The sequence below is a fragment of the Ambystoma mexicanum genome, chromosome 2q, assembly GCF_040938575.1.
Source record: "Ambystoma mexicanum isolate Mex_15411 chromosome 2q, UKY_AmexF1_1, whole genome shotgun sequence".
In the NCBI taxonomy this organism is placed as follows: Eukaryota; Metazoa; Chordata; class Amphibia; order Caudata; family Ambystomatidae; genus Ambystoma; species Ambystoma mexicanum.
The window spans coordinates 124678005-124697811 of NC_090924.1; the positions used below are offsets into that span (position 1 = coordinate 124678005).

At 46.5% G+C, this 19807-nt stretch overlaps 1 protein-coding gene across 1 annotated transcript in view; it reads left to right on the forward strand.

The window, feature by feature from the left end:
- Nucleotides 1–19807, forward strand: part of PMM2 (phosphomannomutase 2) — a 288090-nt gene that overhangs the window by 77167 nt on the left and 191116 nt on the right. Inside the window, exon 2 of the mRNA XM_069647046.1 lies at nucleotides 2599–2710. Within this exon, the coding sequence (XP_069503147.1) occupies nucleotides 2599–2710 (112 nt within the window). The remainder of the gene's footprint in view (nucleotides 1–2598; nucleotides 2711–19807) is intronic.

The window sequence follows — 19807 nt, forward strand, 5'->3', positions numbered from 1 at the left end:
ACTAGTCTCAATGCCTTCTCGAGGATCCGAGCCTTCTGAAGTGTGCCTGGACCACCCGGTTGACTGACCAGCTCTCTCGTGGGCTACCTTGCCAGGAGGGTCACCATTCTGCGTTCAAGCCCAGAACTTCGGTTGTTGCCAACTCATGCCACAGGTCACCCCCCCCCCCTGCCCCCGAATTTCGGCATCAAGAGATCCTATCATGGTGCAGCATCTGTGACTGCTACTGAAAGGACACTTGTTGCCTATATGCGGAGACCGTTGCTGGAAACCACCTTTCTCCAACCTGTGAAGTGTCCTGAGAAGGTCTGCATTAGTTTTTTGCTTATTTTCATCGACGGAAGTTGCATCTTGCAGCTGTACACGACTGGAAGAATCCTCCAACTTGCAACTCCTGGGCATCACTCACTTGAACCAATGGCGGAAGATCGATTTGGCTCAGATGATCCACAACAACCTTTGGGAAAATCGAAGTACTGGGGTAAGTAAGCACAGTGTATCTGCTCCCCTTCTCCCCTCCATAGAATAACATTGTGAATAAGTCCCTTTGTTTCCTGCATTTCATTCCACTCACATTTTGGTCTTCGAACCTGGTTAGAGTAACCTGAAATATAAGAAAACATTGACTTGCCTTTAGTAACATTGTTGAATGACTTTCCGAACTATAACCAACACAGGTGAATTTGAACTTACCTGTACAGACTCCTCCCTTCAGGGCAGAAGCATTATTGCTCCTGTGACGTTTTGGCACAATTCCCCATTCTTCTTAGGGTTTGGACTGCTAACGTTAGGGAGTTGCATGTGACCTGGTTCCATCATTTACTGCATTTATTCTACAATACCTGCTTGCTGAACAAGTGACTTTTAATGCATTTATCATCCTATGGTGGTTGTATATATTTGTATCAAAGTGTATTTTGTGTTAATACTATCTGTTAGATTCATTGTTCTGTGTGTTCAGAAGGCCTATAATACATAACTTTATTTTATATACTTGGTGTCTAAATTGAATTATTGTGTACCATACTCTGGACTGATTGAGTGCCCCTGACCCCATAATCACTCTCCTAAGAATAATCCTTGACTGATCATCTACGTACCTTGATTGGGTTTTGGCAAACCTCTGTGTTCACTGTGCACTCTAACTAGCATGGCCTCCTAAAACCTATCCACCAGGCCAGAGTATAGAAATTGATCTTAACAGGGACCCCCCCATTAAAGGCCCTTAGTGTGTTTGGTCCGATTAACTCAGACCATGTGTCATTACCACCTTGTACAGACAGCCCTTACACCAGGGTACTTATTATCAGTTAATTACTTCACAGAACATCTTGGATAGACTTCTTGCTACCAGTACGGGTTCTCTGAATGCATGGCTCATCAATATCTAGTATAATTTGTTTTTATTTATACAGCGCTTTACACCCAATCGCTTCCCAAAGGTCCGAACAGTAATATAATGGGATATGACAATAAATATCAATTAGTCAGCAGATGCTCTTTTCATTGAATTTTGAAAAGCGAGAGTGATGTCAAAGATTTCATAGAAAGAGGGAGGGCATTCCAGTGCTTGGGAGCGATAAGGGATAAAGACTGGAAACGAGAGGAGGCACAGGGAGGATGAGGAACAACCAGAATAAAAAGAAACTGGGAGCAAAGGGAGCGAGAAGGAGAATTGAAAGAGACTAAGGGGGAGAAATAAAGGGAGCAAGACCGTAGGGACATGTGAAAACATTTGAAAACCAAGTAGAGAAATTAAAACAGTCGGGCTTCAAAATGCAGCCACCGAATAGAATGCAAAGCAGAGGCAATAGACTCGCAAGGATAAAGAGTGCAGAGGCTGCGGACCGAAGAATGATAAAAAGAGCGTAATGGAGCAAGCCGATATACAGGGAGACCAAGTAATAGGCAAGAACAATGGAATAAGAGGGAGCAGACTAAAGACGAAATATGTATTTTGGAAGCGGGAAAAGTTGAGAACCGTCGGGCTTTAGCGAGAAGTTGCGAGAAGAGCTGTCTCTGTAGAATGACTGGATGAAACCCAGATTGAAGGGGAGGAAGAAGAGTTTAGATTGACAATTGAGAAGAATTGGGATTAGACGACACATTCCAGTAGTTTACATAAGAAAGGCAGAAGAGAGATGGGGCGAAGTTAGAGGAAAGAGATGGATCAAGAAGTGTTTTTTATTTTCTTTTTAAAAACATTTTTTTTAGGATGGTAAGATTGAAGCGTGCTTAAAAGAAGCAAAAAAGGTGGTGGAGGAAAGTGACAGTTTAAAGAGAGCAGTGAGGTAGGAAAGGAGGGACGAATACACTGTGGGGTTGAAAGAAGATAAAGGGTCACCAGGGGCAGCAGTGAGATGAGCCTTAGCAAGGAAGGTAGCAATATCTGAATTAGAAAGTGGATGAAAAGAACTCATCAAATCGGTATGAGAGGAAGGTGTAATCTTACCTTTAGCACTTCATCTGCTTTGCCGTGACTCACTACCTCTGAACTGTAGTGTTTTGTGACCTGTATCCGCGCCAGTATCCAGATACTGTTGATGATGCATTTTTAATGTAGGTTGTCCCATTTTAATGTGCTTGTTTGACTTCTAGAAAGTCACCGCTGACTTGGATGAATTTCTGCAGAGATTAAGGAAGAAGGTGAAAGTTGGAGTTGTTGGAGGATCAGACTTTGAAAAAATAAAGGAACAGCTCGGAGATGATGGTAAGCAAACTATGGAGAGTGGGGGTAGGTGTATCAAAAAGTATGTATCGCAGCCAATAACTGGTAATCGCGCAGCTCATCATTATTTTGGTGCAAGGGGTGCTATTTCAGCAGAGTCTTGCTGGCTTAAAACAGACTATTCGTACCGGGGGCGACATTTGACTTCATGTCAGCTGGTTCCATACAAATATCAAGTGTAAAGGTTGAAGGGTAAGCACGGCATAGCTGCGCTTGGGAAATGAGTTGGATCAGAAAAATTAGCACACTGTTGTCTTAATATGACACAGGTTATCAGTAAACTGGTTGCTGCTGGGTCTGGTGTATGAAGGTGCTACCCAATACGGACTTTTAGGATTCAAAACAATTCCATACCAAAGCTCACATCCTGGTTATGATCCATTATTGAGATTGATTAAACCATAGTGGCCGTTGTGTCACCGCCTGTAGCCAAACCATACATATAATATAACTGGTGCCCAATGTATCAATGCTGGTAGCCAACATGTTTCGACCTTCTTGGTCTTTATCAAGTCTCTAACGTGGCTGTCATTTAATGTCAGTAAACTATCTTTACATAGTCAACTGTTGGAACTCTCCAATACATTTCAATACATGGTTTGTTAATTAGACTGCACTGGTGTCAGTACATATCAAAACATGATTTGTCAATTGATCCGCATTGGTGTCGGTAGTATAACATAGAAAAACATTCTAACACAGAACAGAACACGAGGATAACGAAGAGGAGAACAAAAGTATATTAGTATCAATTTGTATTATTAAATGTTTTGTTATATATGTACGTAGTAAAGTACATCTTAAAATGCCAATCTTAATTTTACACTTTCCACTTTTCCACGGTTTCTAACATTATTAGCAAAAAGTGTTAAGTTGGAAAAGGTCTAATTGTGTCCCATTTGATCCTCGCAGCAACCGGGTGCCAGTGGAGAGATTTTAGGGCTGGAGGGATGCGGTCCCTGGGTTTGAGGCCAAGGATAAATCTTGCATTCCTATTCTGAATTAGTTGTAGGGGGCAAAGGGAGGAGTTAGGAAGATTGAGGAAGAGGCTGTTGAAATATTTCAGCCTGGAGAGGACCAGAGCTCTGGAGATGTTGAGTCTCTGGGGGAAGGTGAGTAAAGGGAGAATGCCTCTGAGGAGGTGCAGGTGAAAGTGGGCCTTCGTGGCAAGGTCTGTGATGTGAGGAGAGTAGGAGACGGAGGAGTCGAAGATGATTAATGTTTTTTTGCCTCCGAGGAGGGCAAGGGGAGGGGGCCCATGGAGGGTGGCCAGAGTGTAGGAGGGACCTGGGGTCCCGATGAGAAGGATCTCAGTCTTTCTGGCATTAAAGCAGAGCTTGTTAGCAGCACATCATGCCTGAATAGCAGACAGCCAGGAATGAGCGAGGTAAGAGGAGGCGGCAGTGGAGAGCAGCTTGAAGGAGAGCGGAATGTTGTCCGCATAACACTGGAAGTTAGGAGAGCAGGCAGAGAGCAAATGGGCTAGAGAGGCAAGGTAGATGTTGAAGAGCCAAGGCGAGAGGATAGAACCCTGAGGGACACCACAGGTGGAGAGTGAGTTGTAGGAGAGAAAGGGGCCCAGTTGAATCTGGGAAGGTTGGGCAAAGAGGAAAGCTTTTAAAAGCCTTAGGAGGTCCACCTGACTGCAACTTTATATATCATAATGTCATCAGCATAGGATAACCAGAAACACTTTATACCCAACACCTTAAGAGTGATAGAAGCTGTGTGAGCAATCTTGTCACCTAGGTCAGACAAGTACAAATTAGCAGCGGTGCAATAATGCACCCTCCTCTTAAACCTGTGTTTTTATAGCTTTAGTTACATCATCCCGTAGACTTTATATTTGTATCTGTGTGCAGATTAATCCAGATGTTCAGTAAATGATTAGGAATATTCCAAGCCTCTAATTGAGTCCACAGATGGTTCCTGTTCACCTTGATAAAAGCGAGCGATAAATCTATGCCCGCGATAAAGACCGCAGTACCGCCTTTTCTTTCTACCCGAATGTTGTATAAAGTCCATAATAGTTCCCAGTATAAAGTCCATAATGTTTACGGTAGAAGTGTTCCAACTACTTTACGGAAAGGCTTCAGAATATCTTTTTCATTGGCCCAATTATTCAGTTCCTTGAGGACCACCTTTGCGCTGTATCCAGCAGAGCAGCTGGGCGATGGTTCTGAGGATCTAATTTTGTACCCCTTTTAAATATAGTTACAACGTATGCAGTTTTCCAAATATTTGGCGTTTACTTCTCTTCCAATATTTTTCAGATGAGTTTATAACGTATTCGCCCAAAATTCTATATGTAGCTTGAAAACTTGATTGCGCAACCCATTTGGACCCAGAGCTCGAGAACGACAACTGGTCTTAACAATGTTACAAAAATTACCAGCATCAAAAGACAGTTTCCATGACTCCTCTAAAACCGGGAGCCCAAGTTCAGACCCGCGGGGTCGGGGGGTGGGAGTGTTGGAAAATGGTCCACCCCCAAATGGGGTTGTCTTGCATGTTTGAGTTTCTTCCCCATTATTTGTCATTTTCCGATACTTTTTATTGCATTTTCCTCTTACACATCAAAGCATTTTTTCCCCCTTCAAGTTGATATATATTATATTTTAGTGCTCACTCTATTTTTATGTTTTTGTTCCAACCTTCTAATTTCTTCTGACACGTTATTCCCACCGTTGGGATGGTTCACGAGGTAGTTTATAGATCTTCTTAGCTCCTTCTTATCCTGCTGTATCTCATGATTATAACCTAAGGGACGTGTGTGGTGTGGGGCACTATAGTAATGCTCATCTTCCAAACAATTCGCATTAAAGGTTGGAAACCTGAGGGGTGTCAATAGTTTGGATTGTTTTCCATTGGAAGGTTTTCAAGGCTTGTAATAATATAATTATTAAATACATTTAGTTTGAGAAATGCCAGATTAATCTTAGTTTATTTTTTGCGACAGTTACTATCGGCTGGAAATGACTGTGTTGAGCGACTGTCTTGATCCCAAAAGAGGCACATAGCATGATATGGCCGCTCGGTTCATATTGTTTCATTGTACATTGTATTTCCTTTCCAGTTACAAACCTATAATCGGTGCAAGACTTTTGCATTCCCCTTTGTCCAGGTATAGCTGCCCCCTAGATCACATTCAATGTTTCCATTCAATTGATGCAGATTCTATTCATACAATGCATCCAACCATAACCTACCCTTCTTACATGACTAATCTACATCAGCGTAGAATAGGGACTGACTTCCCTCTGATCTAGGAAACGATTCCAATTGCAATCTCCCGCTATAATAAGATCGTCCTCAGGGAAGGTTTCCTTACATTTACTCAATGCATTCTAAGCTTTCAATAAATACTTTTTGTGGATAAATGTTTGCTTTCCAGTACATATTGACTAATAGCAAATTAGCTTTAGTCTCCTTCATTATAACATTAATAGCCAATAATCCATGTGTAGCTGCGTCAAAAACCTTCATGTAAGGCGCCCAAGATGTATCAATGGAGACCAACAGGCCACCTTGGTTTCCACCTGAATTATTGGCTAAAGTTCTGTGCACTATTGTAAAGTAGCCGTCCAGTGTAATGTTCTGTCACAAAAATGTTTTCTGTAATGGAAGTACATCAAAAACCCTTAGATTCTGACAAATATGACCATTATTTACCAAGAGATGAAAACCACTCTTATTTCATGACCCAATACCCCGCTCTCGCCCACGCCCTTCCCTCCCCGAAGTACTGTATGGGCTAAAAACCGGATTATGATGCCATTCCCTGAGAGAAGCAAAGGTTTAAAACTTCTGGGAGCCAAGTCCATTCATGTTGGCAGTCATCCCCTTGTTTGAGTGTAGCACTTGCTGGTTTAATTGGGAGCCTAAATGTCCACATCATTAAGTAACATAAGACACCCTTTTTTAGGATTCTGTTCCAAGTTTAGGGATTGTGAATCATTAGATGGTCTAAGCCTAGAGCTCTTAAAATCATAGCCTTTTTGTTTATGTTCATCAGTCGCTGCCAAAAGAAGATTGCAAACTATCATAGAAGGGATTGGAATTTCCATGCCCGCTCTATCTTGCTCCAAAAATGTCACCAGATCAATGGCTGTTGAGGTGATCCCCTCATGAAGGCGTCCTGTAAAAGAGGGGCAATACATTATGATAATATAATACAATATTTCTTTATCATCCGCCGGAAAGATTAATTCAATGGTGAAACAAATTGTTAGGGATTCACCGACCTGTGTTCTGTCAGCCCCAATCAGAATTGTAGATTCCCTTCAAACACTTCATTAGGAAAAGCCTTTGAAAGAATGTTCCCATACTGAGAGGTTACGGAGCTTATCTCTACCATTTGTGAATCATCACATCCAGACAGGCTTTCTGATCGGACCTCCCATAACACTGACTGCTCCATCAGTCTGAGCAGTGGCGTCCACAGTCAGACATGTTGGTGAAGTAACCATAGCATCCTCAAACCAACAGTGCTTCTTTTTCTTTAATTTTCTTGGGCAGTTTTCCCTTTGGAACAGGTTATTTCTCAGAATTGGTTTAGTCAAAGTCTCCTCCAAGATAATTAATTAGCCTGACTGTAATGGGATAGCATCTCTCTCCTGTGACGGTATAGATCGCAGGAATTTTAATGATGAACTTCTATTTATTTTAATTGTTTTGATTTTTAGTTTTCTTACTTTGATTTTTTTTCCCTTTAGAGCAATTTTTTATTTGGTTTCTTCGCTGCATCTTCAGTTCCTACACAGAAAACTGAAGGAAGCAGGATTGTATTGCACTTTTCATTACAAGGCAAATTGCTCAAACAATAAAATTCAGAAACAAAGGCTGAAGATGACGGCGTATCTACTGTCATAGATTGAACCCTCTGTGGAGAGTCAACGAGCAGCTGCTTCATTAATTCTCCTGCAACAGCATGCTGAACTTCTCTAAATGCTAAAATATAGTGTTTGCATTCTTTGCTTTTGCATTGACCCACTGAGACTTGGACTCATTATCACCCCAAGTTAGGCTGGTTGAAAGGGGTAGCTAGTGTGCCTGAGATTGTCACATTAGTTCTTTAGTTTGTAGGGTGCTTCGGCCATGTTGGGTCTGGCTCTTTCACTACTGTGTAGATTTGTAAATAGTACACAGGCTGAACTATGTGGTTCTATGGTGCCTCAAATAGAGGGTTTGATGGGCCCTTCAGGTATCGTGTGGTAGATGTGTATCGATGTGGTAGACTTCCATCAGTGTTGTGTTGGTTTGTGATAGCCAGGTAGTTTAAACATGGTATCCCAGTTTTTTAATGTTGCTCCTCATTCCTTAGAATCTGCTAGGCTTCCGCAGCAGTCTGAATCCATGCCACTTGCTTGAGGTAACCTGCTGAGGTACTGTAGTGGGTTGAAATGCTGAGTTTCTTCTTTGAAGATTTTACAAAATGAAGTCCTCTTTTGCTCTTCTTCCTCTGGCAAACCCCAAGCACACTTTCTTTGTGATGACTCTGGCATGGTCTTCTGTTCCTCCGCTGCAGTCACATTCTGCTTCTTTCAGCAGGTATCGCTTAGAATTCTTCAACGACCAATTGGTCTTTATCCCTTTGTGTTTAACTCTATGGAAGGCTTCTGTGAGTCTTTCAACCTCCAACAAGTCAACAACCAGTGTGAGCCTTGATCACACCATTTGTACAGAATTAATTGAGGAGAGTTGTAGATTTCAAGCCCGCCCCTCTTTATGGTCTTTGCCGAACCAGAAGGATGACTCGAAAGAGTTGAGTCGTTTTTAAGAACTGTATTAAATGTAAAGGGATGAAACCTCGAACTTGCCCTACTTTTAGGAGTGGAAATTGCCTACCTAGCAAAGTAAAAACTAAGCATGGATGTTATATTTAAAAAAAAAAAAAGTTCGAGTCTGAATCCTTACCACTAACTGGCCCTACCACTTAGAAAGATTGCTTGGAACTTTTCAAATGTCTCTTTTCCTTGACTCAAGTTATTTGTATAGGGGTCTGATCCTGCCTGGTGACTCATCGTTTAACAGTTTGGCTTTCTTGGCCTTGAGTCAAAGAATCATTGGGTTGTTTTTTTTTCTCTTCCTTTCATAGCATTTGTACACTCTGGTTTCTCAGGCTCCCGTAATCTAGTTAACTTCCCAGCCGTTATTCACAGTATTGGTACATTTTCTCCGATCCTCCTTTTTAGTGGCATTTTCCATTCTCTGGTTTATTAGGTGCCTGTAACCTCAATAGCTTTTCCATCGATTTCTCAAAATGTTCTTATGCTCTTATCAGATATTTCTATACTCTTGTTATTCGGACTCCAATAACCTCTATAGCTTTCAGAGCTTGCATTTAAAATATCAATAATTTGTCACGATAGGCTCTACATCCAGTTCCTCATCATCCCATAACCTTGTCTGCTTTCCCCACGGCTTCTTGTCTCCCTAGATCAAGGCTGTGTGAGGTACTCTAGGATCCGGGATCCTTATTATGGTATGATCTCGGCACCCGTTGCTGGGCCCTCCAGGCCACCACTGCCCCTTTGTGGTCACGCCATCAGGTGTCTCTCTGTCCTTGCTCCTTCTTCGACTTGGAATTCTCGGTCGATTTGAACAATAACCAACAGGCGTTCGGTTGGCATTCTTTGTGCTCCTTGCTTCCACTGGCCCGCCGCTCGAGGACGTCAATACAGCAGAGGCTCACTTCTGCGTAACAACTCAGTGTCACAGCTAAGGGCTTTCTGTTGATGTTCTTTGCCTGTGGTGTTCACAGGAGAACCAACACTATCTGAAACCAGAGAGATGGAGGAACTGTCACTGTTTGCTGTTTTCGGAACAGGATATTCAAAAGACGTAAGTTTTCTCCGGACTGTGAGTTCCTTATTGGAATGGTAGGCCTAGTCTCCACGAAGGGAGTCACTCTGTTTGGTGCCACTTGCCCAGACCACTAGGGAGGGTCTTGCTGGGCGTTCGCATCTACATAGGCTCATGGGGTGGCTCCCCCTCGGGAGAAGGGACAAACACCCTGGATTCATCACATACCTCTGCTGTTAAATGAGGGGCTCCCCCTTGATTGGAAATTAGGAAGCGATTTCAAAAAAATCCACATGGTCTTATTCTTTTCCTTTCCAATGGTTTACAAAGAGGTCTCCTTCTTGAGTTTGTTGCTCCTCTTTGGTGGCATTTTTTTGAAGTCCACATAGATGGTTCTGCTTTTCGTACAAATTAATGACTGTTCCCGATCTGTGGACTTGGGGCTGCATGAACCTAGGCATCTTATCTCGATTTCCATGCGATTTGGGACAATCACTGATGGAATTGTGGGACGTCGCTACCTAGGATTAATTGGGCACCGAAGTTCCTCCTTTTGGTGGTCCTCGCCACCCCGAGGTTATGAATTTCATATCTAGGGCACCATCTATACTCCCCCCCCCCCCCCCTAACTAAGGTAGCCCAAACCTTCTGCTGTTAGATAGTGGTGGGTACCTCATAGATGGCTCAGTATCTGGTGTACAAATAATTTTGATCTCTTCCTCATGTGTTTCTAACTTCAGAAAAGAATGAGATGGATATAGAGGGTGTTACAGCACAACCAAGATGGCCGCTCTGGTGTGAGCTCCGACAGCGCACCTTATAAATCTTGCTCAAAATCGCGGATCCGGGGGCCATCCGACCCCACCCCCCCAGGGTTGGGATAGACGTCCCAACTCAAGACCCACCTACCGTCACCCCCCCCCCCCCCGATGCCAGGGGAAACTCCTGTGACTACCGGCTGGAGTGGAGGAGTGGAGTGGGGAGGCCCTGGTTGGCTGCAGCCCGCGGCGGCACCAGCTTCACACGCGGTCTGGAGATCTAACCCCGGAGGGCAGCCATAAGACCTGCGGCCCCTCCCAGAGCCACCCGCGGGAGCCTAGAACCACGGAGCGACGGCCTGCGACGACGGCACTCGAGGGAAGGTCTGGCGAGCTCCGAACTGCAGTGACCCGCGGGGGTGGCCCGTCCCGGCGGCCCCCTCAGCAGAGACAAAAGCTGGCAGAAACAGCGCTGACTTCGAGCGCCGAGGCGGCGTGTATCCAGCTGATTCGCGGGCTATCCAGCCCCCCGGAGGTGAGACGGGCCTGCGGTGACTTGGCGGGCGGCGGCACAGGGAGAGGGAGGCCTGCTCCAGCTGCATGCCGCGACCTCCCCGAAGCGGGGAGAAACCATGCAAAAAACAGCGCGGCGGGGCCAGCGGCCTTCCAGACCAGACTGAGTAGGCCGGCGTCCACCACCAACATCAGGTCAGTCTGGGGGGGGTTGGGGGGGGACCTGCCTCGCAAGGGCGCCATACTACACTCAGCGGGCCCCGGGCCAGCGAGACGGCGGGCCAACTCTGTCGACCACTCGGCGCCCAGGGAGCCCCCACCTCGCTTTAGGAGGACAAGAACGGACATCGGCGACTACCAGCGTCCCAGGCAGGCCCCCCCCCCCCCCCCCTCGCACCCTGACGATTTAGAGGACAGGCAGCCCCATTATCACAGACAGAGTAACAACGGCGTGCTGACCAAAGCCTATGGATCACCAAGCACACACCCAGGAGGGCCACAATATAAAGCGAGAACATTCACCCCAACATATTCGGCCTAAGGACAACAACACCACTGCAATGGGGAAATCAGACAAATCTCAGCGGAAACTAACATTCAAGGCTGGAACCATAATTAAAACCCCAAAAGCACACGAGCGTCAAGAGAATCCGGAAGAGGCCATGCCCCAGGACGATGTACCCGCTCACGACACAAACATTAAAGAAATCCTTCTCGAATTAAAAGCGGGGATTGGCAACATAGACAGCAAGCTTGACTCCCTGTCCACCAAAGTCAACCAGCTACAACATCGTCTGGACAAACATGGGGACAGGCTCGACACTGCTGAACAACGAATTTCTGACGAAGATCATAATGTGTCCTCAATGGCCACCAGGGTATCGACATTGGAAACACAAATGAAGGCTGTCATGTCCAAAAACGAGGACCTCGAAGGGCGATCACACCGGAACAACATCAGGGTACTTGGGGTAAGAGAGCAGCAAACCACGAGGAAAATTGAAGACTTTATCGAAAACCTATGCAAGGAGATATTTGGAGGCCCAGCGCTGTCCAACCAGCCGACCCGTTCCTGGAGTGGCCCCCCGCCCAATACTAACAAAACTGCTCAATTATAAAGACCGAGATACAATTCTCCGCCTAGCACGGGAGAAAGGAAACGTACAGTATGACGGAGACAACATCCAATTTTGTTCCCAATTTCTCCCCCTCAGTCCAAGCACTGCGCAGAACATTCACCGGTGTGAAACGCTGTCTACAGGACAACAAAATGTTGTATTCCATGCTCTACTCGAATTCAACACAACGGCAAGTCACAATTTTTCAACACTTCCGAGCAGGCAAACTTGTTTCTTGATAGGCTGGGGTGCAAACCAAACTTCGGCAATCCAAAACCACAAAGGAGAGAACGAGCAAACTGAGACCCACCGTGAAGCCCATCTATACCCAGAAACGCGCTGCGTTGCGCCGCTCGAAAGGCCCCCCCTCCCCACCCCCCCCCGGATTCAAGAACTCACATTAGAGTTTAAGGTGCGTTGGACCTTGGAAGTTCCCTAGCGCCCCAAGCGCAGCTAAGTTATGTTTGGGGACGTTGGGAGGGAAAAGCTGATGGGCGAGTTGGAGGTTTCCCATGGTTGGGAGGGAAACTGTTTAATGTTAAAGGACATTTGTACCGCGCACTATCACCACCGGAGTGGTCCCCTGGCGCTCTGGCGGCTCTGAAAGAGGGAAGGAGAGGTGGGTTAGTGGGTGAAGGCTGGAAAAGTGCAAGATTGCAGTGATGTGCTGTTGGCAGCCTCAGCCCGGTGGTTCCCTCGGCTGGGCCTGGGGTGTATGCGGACGATAGTCGTCAGGTGCTGATGTGCGAGTCTGTGTGTTTTTTTGTTTTGTTGTTGCAGTGTAGTGAAGTTCGTGCGGTTTGTTGTGCTGGAGGTTTGTGGTTGTTTGGTTTGGAGTTTGAGAGGTGTATGCAGAGAAGGAAATTGTTAGTGGTATTGGTTAGTTGGTATCTCTACCCTGGATTGACCAGTTGGGCTCGTGTAATCATGTGCCTCAGAAGGTGCCCGTTTTGCATTCGAGGCCCCTTGAGCATTTAGCTGTCCCCTCCGTCCGCTCCCTCAATAACTTCGCATGCGTGCTTGCCAGAGCTCCACCCCCCCCCCCCCCCCCCCCCCCCCCCCCCCCCCCCACCACCGCCGCCTCCTGGAGACACCCAGCAGAAGCATCAAAACCGGCCCACATCTCGGAAAACGAGAACTCATAAACCACATTTCCGGGGCATCACTCGACAAAAAAGGTCCGACATCCCAGCCAATAACCGATCAAAATTCAACTATCCACAACATTCAAACTAGCCACGTCGAACATTAAAGGGGGCAATAACCCGACCAAAACCAGGAAAATGACACAATACCTCCGGAGACACAGTAGATATCGCCCTGGTTCAAGAAACTCACCTCCTCCACGGAACGGAGAACCAATGGGCCCGTGACTTGGTTGCCACAGGTATTTTGCGTCCTACTCCACGTACGCCAGGGGAGTGGCAATTCTAATAAACAGAACTCTGAAATTCAAACTGCTCGCAACCAAAAGCGATGAAGAGGGGAGATCACTTCTGGTCCATGGGACTCTGGAAAACATAGAATTTATCATTATAAACTCCTACGGACTGAATATAGACGGATACAATAACTTTGAGTGGGTAATGACACACCTGGGAGACACAAGATCAGCAACAATCGTGTGGGCAGGGGACATGAACACCACTCTCGACCCTAAAAAGGACAGATCTCACCCAACATCCACAACCACCCCCAGAGCAGCTCTCCAGGTCCTCGAGGTCTGTAAGGCATATGACCTCGTGGACATTTGGAGGCGCCAACATGGTGAGTGCCGAGACTATTCTTTACACTCCTGGGTCCACCAAACTAGCTCACGCCTGGACTACATCCTTGTGTCCGCACACAGCCAAGATCAATGGACAAACCGCCAAATACTGCCCAGATCCATGTCCGACCATTCAGCCATCACGGTCGAATACACCCCACCAGACCCATCGGGTGGGAGGAGGCACTGGAGGTTTAAGCCCGGGTCCCTGCAAGATCAGGTCTTTGCCGATAAACTCTGTACAGCAATCATATCCTTCTTTGAAATCAACCAGGGCTCAGTGACATCCGCCGGGACCCTGTGGAAATCCCTGAAATGCTACATCAAGGGGGTATGTATCTCCAAAGAACATGGTATCTTGAAACTCATTAGACGAGACCTGTCGCTGAGCGAGATCAGACTGGAAATCTCGAGCAAATGCAATTAAACTCACCAGGACCACAAGTGCTAGAATCTCTAAAAACCGAACTCGACAAGTTCAGAGCGGCTGCTGAAAGAGAACTAAAATTCCTATCCAATGGCCACAGAGTCCGCCAATACGGAGACGGTCAGAAACCGGGCGCCCTTCTTGCGAGGCTGATGGCAGCAGACCGTAAACCCACGCAGATGGAGCAGATCCAAAACCTCCAGGGCACCCTAGTGTATACTGAACAAGAAATAGCAGAAACGTTCCGCTTTTTTTACCAAAACCTATATGGAACCAACTTCAATGCCACCCGGGCAGAGCTGTCCCACTGTTTAGCAGATAAAGAATTATACTGGGTAGACTCAATGCTGAGGGAACCCCTAAACGCACCAGTTACGACTGAAGAAATCCTCCAGGCCATTAAAGACCTACCAAGCACCAAGGCTCCTGGCCCTGACAGACTGATGGGCGAGTTCTACAAAACGTATGCACCCATTCTCGCCCCGTTATTTCAACAGGTCTATGAGGAGGCACTCGAAGCCGGATCACTACCCCCGACCCTCCGAGAGGTGAACATGATATTACTACACAAAGCTGATAAATCCCCAGAGGAATGGGGCTCATACAGGCCAATATCTCTGATCAATTTAGATAACAAAATATTAGCCAAGATCCTGGCTTCCAGACCCGTTCCCCTTATGCCAGCATTGGTACTGGCTGACCAAGCCGGTTTTGTGCCAGGCCGCAATACCACGTTCGGCATAAGACGCATGTTTGGGGTCATGGAGGCACTAGATCCCTCGCACCAAGCGGTGGCGGCCCTCTTAGACGCCGAAAAGGCGTTTGACTCCATCAAATGGCCATTTCTCTTTGAAATCCTTCAGAGAATGAGCCTCGGTAAGAGGTTCCTCCAACTAACTGCCCTGCTGTACAATCGACCCTGCTCCCATATCATCCTAGGGAAAACCAGATCGATGGCAATCGACCTCCAGAGAGGAACAAGACAGGGGTGCCCACTTTCCGCCCTGCTCTTCGCACTGCTGTTGGAGCCCCTCGCCTCTGATCTTCGAGCTAAGCACTTACAAAGAGGCCTGTCCTTCGGTCCTCATAAACTAATATCACTGTACGCTGACGATATTGCCCTTTATATACGCGACCAGACAACAAACCTAAATCCAGTAATTCGCGATATAATCAAATTCGGCAATTTCTCCATCTTAAAGATCAATCACAGTTAGTCCGTTATATTCCCACTCAATCCAAGACCCACGAATTCCAAGACGATTATGGCTTATAATGGGAACGCAGGAATGTACGCTACCTAGGCATTCACTCAGCCAGAGACCATCAGACCTTGTTCCAAGACAATTAAAGGAAAGTAATCAAGTCACTACAGGGGAAAGTAGACAGGTGGAAATCCCTGCCGCTCACCCTATGGGGCCGTGCATCGCTGGTAAAAATGGTGATTCTCCCAAACTTCTTTACTTATTCGTAAACCTCCCTATATTAGTACCCAAAAAATAGTTCCAACAGTTGAGGAGCATAATCCTGGAACAACTCTGGGCGGGCAAACTAGCCAGAATAGCCTACGAGATGCTAATTCAACCAGTAAAAAAAGGCGGAATGACACTCCCGACATGGAACGCTATTACTGGGCGGCACAAGCCCAATTCCTAGGGCACTGGTACGCCACGCATTTCATTCGTCCCCATGTCCAACTAGAGCAAGCCTTGGTATCCCCAAATCTGCTTAGAGTAGCTATTTTAGGCACGTCGCAAACCCTGCACCAATCCCTAAATCCGGTACTGTCCACCATAGCAATATGGAAAAAAAAATGCAACATTCAGACCAGGTTCTCCCCTCCACTCCCAGTCAAATTCATCCGCGGAGTCCCTCTAACCGCAGAGAAAGTCTACCTGAATTGGGTAGACAAGCTTAAATTTGAAAACATAGGCGACCTCTTCGTCGATGGGCACTTCATCACCCCCCCCCCAACAGGCCAAAAAAAACCCGCGGAGCCTCCACCGCCCTAGATAACGTTCATCTACTTCTGCGTCAGACACCCTACAAACCATTCTACCCTCGTTTCCCCAACAACCCGCGACTTGGCAGCTACTCCACGGGGTCATCCAATCACAAGGAGAGGGTAGGCTGGTCTCAATGCTATATAAATCCCTCATAACAGACACAGCCCCGAACCCGACAACAACAAAAGTGAGATGGGAAAGAGCCCTACAGACAATTCCAGAGGAAGATTGGGATTATATTTTAGCACAAACGCAGAAGTTATCACTGAACACAAGATACAAACTAATCCACCTAACATTCATGCATCAGGCATGCCATACCCCCGCCAGAATCCACCGCTTCCACCCCTCGACACCCCTCCCCCCACAATGCAGCCGCTGTAGTGCACCATCGGCGTACTTCCTCCATCTCGCATGGGCCTGCCCAGAAATACAACATTTCTGGACATCGATATTGGAAAAGACGGCCGCAATAGTAGACGCACCCATTGATCCCGACCCCAAGATCACTCTGTTGGATCTCACCAAACACCTTCCCCCCCACAACGCGTAAACTAGGAGGGCTGCTACTACTTTTGGCACGCAGAAGAATTGCAATGTCTTGGGGAAAGGGTCCCACAGCGACCACGCAGCAGTGGCTGAAAGACATATCATACTGCCAGGACACGGAAACGAACTTCATCAAGTTATTGCCCCTGCACGCTCGACCACCTGACATCTGGGGCCCGTATATCGCATACTTGCTATCCACCGAAGTCAGTGACTCCACCAGAAATGCAACCCCAGAATCCCAAAGGAGTCCCAAGGACGCATGTCCCAACAGGACCAATGCAATCGCCTGCGAACTATTACTAACTCAGGCTCGGGTGTGATGCAGCAGTGGGTGGGGAGCAGGGGGCGGGGAGAAGGGGAGCCAGAACTAGAAGCACAGTTACTTCCATGTATGTTATGTTTTTGTTTTTTGCAAATATCAAAAATAAAGTTTAAAAAAAAAAAAGAATGAGATGGATGTTCTCTTCCTATCGAGGTGGGAGGTAGGGTCGATGACTGGGCATATAGGATAGTGGCAAAGGACAGCTTGGGAGTTTCTACCTGGGTCACCCTGATCTTTTTGGGACTGCGCCTGGACGGTGTAGTGGAAGGAGATAGAAAATTTAGGGGACAGCATCTTGTGAGATGTCTGAATTTCATGCACAAATAACATGCGTGTCCCTCAGTGGCAGATGGACAGACGTATAGGTGGCATTACATGATCACCCCCCTTTGTCTCCATCAGGAGTGTCAGTAGAGGGTTCACTATCTCTCGGAATCTTCTGTGGTTCTACTCTTTTCCCCCTACCCCAATTGCTCTGTGTCATACCTTGAAGGCTCACTTGGTCGTTATGGGGCCGATGGAGACGCTTTGGTTGTACGCGGGTGCTTCTCTCCCAAGATGGATCACCAGCGCCGTGCAACATTGCAGTCATTCCTGTGAGCACTGTGGGCTTGGCTCCTTCCCCCGACATGGGCTGATGCTTATCTACAGTTTCCACTGAAGCCGAGTCGTGCTGCTACTCCTTATGCAGCTACGCTCCGTAAGTTTGCATTAGGTTAGATTTCCAGCTTTCACCACTTACAGAGAAACAATAAGACTTCAAGTAGAGAGCTAGGTGTCAGGAAACGCTTTCTATGTGAAGTTATTGAATGCCTTCTCCTGGACATCTCCACCGAAGGCGTGATTCCTGCCGCATACAACCACAGGGTTTTCTTCCCCAGAGGGTTTCCCTGGAAACTCACCACAGCCTTGGCTTGGTCTTAGGGAAGGGTAGAGTGACTAGGTGGATTCTCACTGCTACTCGCCTGCAGCCTCTGATTCAGGTCGGTGATCCTTGTTTCTATACTATATGTGCTAAACTTGGGGCACGCAGAATCACGATTTCACACTCTGATGTCTCAAACCCCTCTACCTCTGAGTAGTGTATTATTTTGTCAGGGTTAAGTTCTTCCTCTTCTTTGTTTTCCACAGAAAAACTATTCCGCCGCAAAGACAGAGGATGTGGACTTGACTCTCAAGGTTTTCTTTTTCTATTGGGGAGGAGGTTTCACTGCATACTTGGACATTTGAGGACCCCATGTTTCCCAGGGAGATGGTACATCCTATCTTAAATGTATTAAGGTTGGTGTCTAGCTCACTATCCAACCCAGAGTGAGCTGCCAACATTTCTGGGGATTTTCCCCCGAACACACTGTTTCCCAGGGTTCTCTTCATCTCTCGCTCTCCGGGTTTGATAGGTTTTCTAGGAGGACCTCACATATTAAATACCTCACCAACTCTTCCAGTTTAGGAGGAAGAATTTCAACTCTCCCACACAAGGCAAATGGGGAAACACCATTAGACGGTTCTTCTGCCAAAGTTTTGCAGGTGGGTACACGTATATTACCGAACCAGTGGGGGCGGTTACCTGAAGGTCTAAAGAAATTACAGCCTTCTCTCTTGGGATCCAGTTGTCACAGGGACTAAAGAATTGATCATTATTCCCCACTACATTTTTCCTGACTGATGGGATGGCTTTAAAAGTTAAGGCGAGGAATGAAGGTGATCATAGGACTGTGGCTAGTCAGGATGCCGAGGTCTACATCTACTAGGGAGTAGACCGAGTCTGTCTCAGAAATCATGGGGATGTCGGGTCGGTGGAGACTATTATGTGGGTCAACTCTCTTGGCTTTTCAAAGCCAGAAGGAGTACTCTAACAAGTCAGAGTCATTTTTAAGGACTTTATTAGATATAAAGTGATCAAACGCCTAACTTGCCCTATTTCAATGAGGGAAATTCCCTACCTAGCTAAATAAAAACGAAGGATGGTTATTCAATTCCAAAAGAATGTTCTTCAGTCCGAATCTTAAAGGCATACTCTAGTAAAAAATGTTATTTCAAAAATAGATAGCCCACATTAAAAAAAAAAAAATCGCATCCTCCGTTTTAAAACTTCCTATGTAAAATGTTGAGCTATTCAAGCTCAAAATTCGAAAAAGCAAGCACAGGGGGGCTGCCATTTTGTGAAATGGAGGCCCTCCTGTGCTGGCTTTTGCTTTTGCGGCACTAATGAAGGAAAAGCCAGCCAGCTGTAGTAAACCAAGTCTACCGCTGGGTGGCTTTCCCTTCATTAGTGCCGGGACTCGGAGGACGCGGACCGGAGACCAGAGCAGGAAAGCTGCAGCTGAATCTCGGTAAGTGCTATTTTTTTTACAAAAAATAAGCACTAGCTGCGGTTTTTTTTCTACGTTTTCCGGACTGGAGGAGCCCGGAAAACGTAGAAATAAAACTGCAGCTTTAAAAACGTTGTATTTATGTTTGCGGTCGCTTTTGAAGCGACCGCAAACATAAATACAACGTTATTGTGGTGGAAAACGCTGCGGTTTTAAAACCGCAGCGTTTTCCAAGATTCAGGCAGACACAACGCGGCATGGCGGAAAACAACCGCGTTGTCTGCCTGAATCCGCTTTTCCATTTGGGGCTCTCGGGCTCCCCACGTGTGAAGCAGGGAGAGGCCTATTATATTCCACCACTAGACTGTCCTGTTAATAGTCAGAAAAGGTCAGGCACCCAACACCTGACTCCTCTTGACTCCCAGTTATGGTATATCATGTGTGGTGCTGCCAGATGGAAAGAGCGAGCTGGGTTTGCTGGATGGAGCCCAGATGATCC